The sequence below is a fragment of the Parambassis ranga genome, unplaced genomic scaffold (genome assembly GCF_900634625.1).
Source record: "Parambassis ranga unplaced genomic scaffold, fParRan2.1 scaffold_21_arrow_ctg1, whole genome shotgun sequence".
Lineage (NCBI taxonomy): Eukaryota > Metazoa > Chordata > Actinopteri > Ambassidae > Parambassis > Parambassis ranga.
In genome coordinates this window covers 5,365,537-5,372,768 of record NW_021144767.1, presented here as the reverse complement: position 1 = coordinate 5,372,768, position 7,232 = coordinate 5,365,537, and the positions used below count along the sequence as shown (strand labels likewise).

General features: G+C 38.6%; 1 protein-coding gene across 1 annotated transcript; it reads right to left on the bottom strand.

Moving 5' to 3' along the window:
• Positions 1-4,991: 4,991 nt before the first annotated feature.
• Positions 4,992-6,713, bottom strand: LOC114429886 (ladderlectin-like; the record flags this gene model as incomplete). The annotated part of the gene is made up of 4 exons (XM_028398495.1): positions 4,992-5,209; positions 6,077-6,185; positions 6,314-6,448; positions 6,636-6,713. Coding segments are annotated over 4 exons (390 nt in total), but the record flags the coding sequence as incomplete, so codon positions are not given.
• Between the last annotated feature and the right edge of the window lie 519 nt (positions 6,714-7,232).

Here is a 7,232-nt window from a genome sequence, read left to right as displayed (position 1 = left end):
TGATACAATGATTCTGTACATGGTTGGAAACCTTCAGCTGTAATAGAAGCAGTAGTGCTTTTTATATTGTTAGAATAGAAATGTAACCGCGCCCTGACAGATTTTTTTTTTCTTCCTTTCAGCTCTTTGGAAAACTCTTCAGATCGACGCTGGATACACCTACAGACACATATTCTATATAAATAACATTAAACACATTAACACCTACACACACACACATATTCTATATAAATAACACATAGCTATACATACATATACACACAACTCTGTCTACCTACTTCACAGGACAATGCCGCGGAAGGGGAAGAGGTCCCAGGCCCAAAAGGTGCGCTGGAGGCGGCTGGACCTGGCAGATCCTGGACCACCAGAGGTCGCAGCCAGAGACTCTCCTGCTGCACAGGTAAATGTTCTTATGTCAGTGTCCCTATTTAAAGTCAAGAAGTGATTAATGCTTCTTCTGTTGTAATATGTTATGATATGCCAATGTTCACTCAGGTGGTCTTTCAGTAGTCATAAAGTTGAAATGCTTTGCTCTCAGACGGCCCTGACGCCTCCACCACCAACACAGTTGCAGAGAATGGATGCTGCACCCTCCTGCTCCCGTTCTCCAACTGCAGATGTATGTATTTTGCATCTTCCACTCGATTAGTCATGAAATTCTCCTCAGTTTAACAGATCTTAGTACATTCTGTCTCATTCACTGACTGAAGTGAATGAGACAGAATGTACTCCTCACTTCTTTGCATAGTTTATTTAGCTTGCATTGTTTCCATCTTGACAGACATTCCGTCATGGTTTTGGTTATTTACATGTACACAATACGCACAACAGCAGTTAAAGTTACATGTGACTTATTTGCTCTCAGATGCTTGAAACACCTCCACCCACCAAACCTTTTAGGCCATCCCCATCACACTGTTCAGCTTAAATCTCCCATATTTAAGAACATCTGTATGTATATACATAAAAAACAGCTAAGAACACTTCTATACAAAGGCATACACAATACAACAGTTAATAGAATGTATACAAGTACTATCAATATTAAAATAATAGCATCAGTGTGTACAACGCTGGTTTTCTAAAAGCCAGGATTTTGCTTCTCTCGAGAAAGTAATAAAATCATTTTTGCTCAACAAATGGTTGTGGAGTTTATTCTACCAATTAATGGCCTTATAGGAAAAAGCAGGAATTTTGCATTGCCCTCTCGAGCCACTCCGTGTTATTCTAATTGATGTTTCTGCAGTTCGGTGTACATATTCTTTGAGAGGAGGAGGGGCTTTATTGTGAACAATCTTAAAAACCAATTGCATGTGCGAAAACATAATGCAGTTTTCAAAGTTTAACATCTTATATTTGCTCAGTATGTGACAATGGTGATACTGTAGAGGTTTTTTATCAAGAGTTTTGAGAGCCTGTTTGTACAGAGACTCCATTATTTTTAAATTTGTTTTTTTTGCTTGTGCCCAGCTTGTGATGCAATAGGAGAAATGCGGCAAAATCATTGCATTAAAGAAGCATTCAGCTGCCTGTGTTGAGAGCGAATTTCTTATATGTTTGAAGGTAGCCAAATTGTATTTTGATTGGGTTTTTGATATCTTTTTTATGTGCTTTCTAAAATTAAGTCCAGTATGAGTCCTAGGTATTTATATTCAGTGACATTTTGGATATTTTCTCCGTTTATTGTTACATTGGGATAATTTTCCATTTTGTTTTTGGTTGTGAAGTACATTAGTGCTGTTTTCCCAATATTCAGTGTCAAGCAGGAGTCTCGGAGCCACTGGTCTACCTTTTCCATAGCAGATGTTAACTTTGCAGCAACTTCTATACCATTTCTCCCATTTGCATAGATTATTGTACATTTGTATATTAACATTGTCACATACTGATGGTAGATCATTAATATATATTGTGAAGAGTACTGGTCCTAAATGTGATCCCTGTGGGAGACCTGTCTGACATGATCTTGGTGTTAATTTGGTTTCATTTATTTTAACACACTGTGTACGGTCAGATAAGTAGGATTTTAACCATTGTATGGTGTTTGCGGACATGCTAGCTTTGTTGAGTTTACAATAAAGTTGTTCATGGTTCACTGTGTCAAATGCTTTACGCAAATCAAGAAAAATGGCTCCCACTACACCCCCTTATCTAATGACTGTTTTATATTTTCAATTAAATAGCAACAAGCTGTTTCTGTTGAATGATTCTTCCTGAATCCAAATTGCATGGGATGTAGTATGTCATATATTTCTAGATGTGTTACCAGTTGCTCAGTCACCACTTTCTCTATTGCCTTTGATAATGCTGGCAGTATACTAATAGGCCTATAGTTCGATATTTCTAGCCTATCATCCGATTTATGGATGGGAGTAACTACTGCATGTTTCAAGGAGTCTGGGAAGATATTCTGTGTAATAGAGGCATTTATTAATTTTGTTATTGGCGTAATGAGATATTGTCGATTCCTCTTAAGGAGAGCAGAATCCAGTCCGTAGATATCTTTACTTTTAGAGTTTGATAGGCTGGAGAGTATTTTATTTACCTTCAGTTCATTAGTGGGGACAAGGTTCAGTTCCTGGTGATGTATATTAGCATGTTTCCAGTGATGTGTTGATGTAAATATGTAGCTAAGTTCAATAACTGAATTGATAAAATAGCTATTGAAGGTGTTGGCTATATCCAGTTTCTCTGTGTATAATTTTCCTTTGTGTTTTATTTGGGTGATTTCATTTTTTTGCTGCTCTCTACCTATAAGTTTGTTGATGTTTTCCCATAACATGGTATTGTTTCCTCTGGCTTCTTTGATTATATTTAGAAAGAAGTTAGCTTTTGCTTTTCGAAGTTCTGATGTTACTTTGTTTCGCAGACCTTTGAATAGTAAACGGTCAGTGCTTGTCCCAGATTTCAGGGATTTCTTCAATGCGGTGTCCCGCTGTTTCATCAGCTGCCACAGAAATTCATTGAACCATGGAAGGGTTTGTTTTTTATTATGCTTGTTCGATGATGTTTTGGAATATTTTGTTAAAATTTGCTTGATTGTCATTATCAGTCCATTGGCTATCTCTTCACACTTGACGTCTTGAAGTCTGTCGTCCCAATTTATCTGTTTCAATTCATTTTCCAGAAATATCATATTTTTCTTTGGTATGAACAAGTTTGCGTTATCTCTATTAGATCTATTTGCTTTCTTTTGTCGTAATGTAGACAGTTTTCGGACTATGAGGGTCAGATTATGGTCAGATAAACCAGAGACTAAATTATAGGTTTTAATTACCCGGTCTGGCTTCTTAGCAAAGATTAGGTCCAATAATGTTCGCGAGCTGCCAGTTATTCTGGTTGGGGTGCTAATCATCTGAGTCAAATTTACCAGCAATATCTTTGAGTTTTTTCCTACGGGTTTTATCTAGCCAATTCAAATTGAAATCTCCTGTTAAAATAATTTCCTTGGCATTATGTAATTTGATCATGTTCTCAAGGTCGTCGAAGAAGTTTTCTTTAGCTGAAGGCAGTCGATAGATGTTAAACACTAAGAAAGACATTTCTGGAGACAGTGTGATTTTCACCCCAATACACTCCAGGCTATTTTCTGGCAGATCCAAACATTTACACTGTATGCTGTCCTTAACATAAATCAAAACACCTCCCCCCTTGCAGCTGAGCCTATCCTTTCTATATATATTATATCCAGGTATATGAGTTACACTTGACGGCGTAGTAGGTTTTAACCATGTTTCTGAAAGGCATAGGTAATCCAAGTTCGAATTTACAAGTAGCTGTTGGAGTTGCTCTGTTTTAGATGCAATGCTTGTTATATTTATATGTCCATCAAATATGCCCTTTGGTTTTAATTTAGGGTCCCATAAAACCCTTGCGTGATTTACAGTCTGAAATAACTTTATGAACTGTTGTTTTTTACCCAGTGAGTCCTTATCGGTTGTTTCTCCTTTCGATGTTGTCTTACCAGGTTTGCCAGTTTTAATAGTCTTAGATTGTATTAACTTTGCTCCACATGCGGCTCCCTGTGTGTCGGTTGTTCTCATCTGATCATCGATGGTCTTCCTTAAGCATTCAAACACCATTCAAAATAGTTAGAAAAAGCTTCACCTATATGGGTATCAGAATTACGTTGACAATCTAGTAGAGGCTAATTATAATGAATCAAATCTCCTACCCATTTTTCTCAAAGATGAAAAGCATATTTTGTAATTTTATTTGGAATAACAATCGAGCAAGACTCCATGCTTTATCTCCCACTATGATGGAGGAGGCTTAAAGTCCCAAACCTCCAATGGTACTACTGGGCCGCCCCACTTCATAATGCCTCCCATAATGCAGACAAAGGAATAAGTAAAACTGTAGATTTATTCAATAATAACATTCTCACATCATTTGAAGATTTAAGACAAGGTAGGTCAGAGGTTAACATCAAATTTCTACGCAATACTCGTGAGGACTTAAATTCTGTGATTTTATCTGAGGACTGGCAGAAGATTTGCTTGAAATCTCAAACACAAACAATAAATTCCCATTTTATTTTTACTTCAGTATGAGTGGATAATGAGAATATATGTAACACCAACTCAAGCTAAATAAATTTAACCCCAATATCCCAGACACGTGTTATAAATGTGGTAAAGGGCACATGATAACAGGCTTTGGAGGGTGGTGAAAGATATGATTTGAAATATTACAGGTATAAATTAGTTATAGATGCCAAACTGTGTATCAGAATCAGAAATACTTTATTGATCCCAGGGGGAAATTGCTTGCTTGTATCTAGTTGGATGACATGCGTTAGTTTTAGCATTCAATACCGCATCATAATTTGGGCAATAAGTCAAAGTGAACCGTTGACTTGTTATGAAGGACAGTAACATAACGTAATGTGGTGAACATGTGAACATTTCTGTTGTGATTAGATTGTAAGAATGTGTTAAAAAATTTTCTTTACCAACACAAACGTGTGAGACAGATTGCTGAGAAGGAAATAGATTTATTGATTGAAGATGAAGGGAATCAAAATTGTTGATACGTCTTCCAGCAGTGATGTCATCGAGGCCTGACATCCTGGTGGAAGTGACATCAGCAGTGTGGATGTAAGGTCCTCATGCCAGATGCATCCGAACAGGTAGTGAAAGTTATGGATTTATGACACAAACAGAGGGTCTCCTGAGGGCGCAACTTGCATCATTGACGTAATTTTGCTCTGTAAACAATGACAGCAACACAACATGATGCTAACGCTGAGAAAGTGACAAAGTGCCAGCTAAAAAATATCCTTTACACAGACCACACAGATGGTGAAGGTGCAGCCATACTGTCTCTAGATGCTCATAAGACACAATAAAGTGGCCTTCTCTTTTTCCCAGATCTTCCATTCGCACAAATGGGAACAAATCTAGACTGTTCTTGTTGCAAAGAGGTGTGCGGCAGGCAGGGAACAAACTGTGCCCCCTGCTGTTTGACATCGCAATTGAAACAATCGCAATAGGGATTCAGGCACACCCAAACATCAAGGGGATCAAACTCCAAAATCCATCCCTGCTCTCCTGCTCTCTTCATGGCCTTTTTTTTGTGCTATTTTGCCTTTTTAGCGCTTTGCATTGTGTTCTGCATCCTGATTGGCTGTAGACTAGTATAAGTCAATCTCCTCTGTGCAGTGTCTGCTGTACAGTACAGAATGCGTACTGGAAACAGGTTTTGATTTTTGGTTTCATTCTATAATACTGGGCTTACTTTTCTATGCCGTGAACTTTGAGAGCGTTTAAACAAGAGGGAAAAGTGTGAGAATGCCTGTCTGAGAACAGCTAAAATGTTTGCTACTGGCCTGGAAATCCACCAAGTTTGATGACTGGCATAAGGAAATGGTGTCTGTAAAACAGATGTAGCGCTTTCATCTGGATAAACTGGACAAATAAATTAGGCTTGAGATTATGGGGAGCCTACTTGGCTCAGTGCCACATCACCATATGATTAGGATGAGTTGGACATGGTATTCATTGATCAATAATGATATATTGTTTTATAAAATAAAAATAGACATCGAACTTAGAGAGCCACGATTCATTTGTACCTCCCCAGTTGATCTCCATGCAGTCTTCTCCTCCAAGATCATTAGGCTCTCCTTGGCCCCAGGCAGTGAAAACATGCTTTGAACCATCACTCCACAGCCACACACCCTCCTGGAAGAATACCATTATTTTTGTACCCCTTTTCTATTCATACAGGCAGTACAGTAGTGATCATATAACACCTATAGTGATCAAATATTCAATACAGCAGAAAGTAATTCTGTTGATAAAACTCTCACCTTCACTGCATCATGGCCTCCAACCCAACTAGTAGTATGTTTGCCTGTGGCTTTCAGGACGAATTGTCGCAGGGTGATGTACTCGTCAGGGCTTCGGAATGAGGCCAGATTTCCACCTCTTGAAAGGCAGGACAGCTGAGGAGCAAGACAAGAAGAACTGAGGGGGATGATCAACATGAGTGGTTGCATCCATCAGGACTCTGCTCTGACTCGGGGTTTCTTATTTTGAAAATTCTATGATTTCCAGTTTTATTTTGAAGTATTAACTCTCCTCCTTCAGTTTTGTCCTTCCTCAATCAGTGTGTCAGAGGTGTCCAAATACCTCTGCATCCGTCCAGTCCCTTTCAGTTTTGTCAAACAAGTAACAGCGACCTAGAAGCAAGCTCCAACCAGAAGGGCAGAATTAGCATCCACCTTAAAGAAGAGATGACAATACAGAGCAACAAATTATTAAATTATTGTTTCTACAACATGACAATAGCACATCAACATCCTGCATGATTTATGTCAGGGCTGCTGTGTTACCCTACAACACCTTTAACTATAGTCTCTTCATGCAGCAGTAAATGATCTGACACCTTTCAGAAACTGAGGGAGGCTTTGACTGTTTTTCTGATTTCTGTCTTTCTGACTGTGCTAGCTGCACAGACCTCTCTGCTTGTAGCCATGATTGTTTCCAGTGAGCCCACTCTGACTGAACATGTGACACAGAAGCTGCTGGAGGTAAAGTTAAGATCCACACAAGAAATCTGCCTTCTGTCTAAAGCACAAACAACACAATATATGGACAGAACCTGTCCAATATGTTATCCTTAAATCAGTCACATTTTAGAAAAGTTCACCAACCTGATGTCGAGCTGACCTGTGGGTGTAAAGAACACTGCATTAGAAATGAGTTCAGGATTCCCTTCCTCTAATG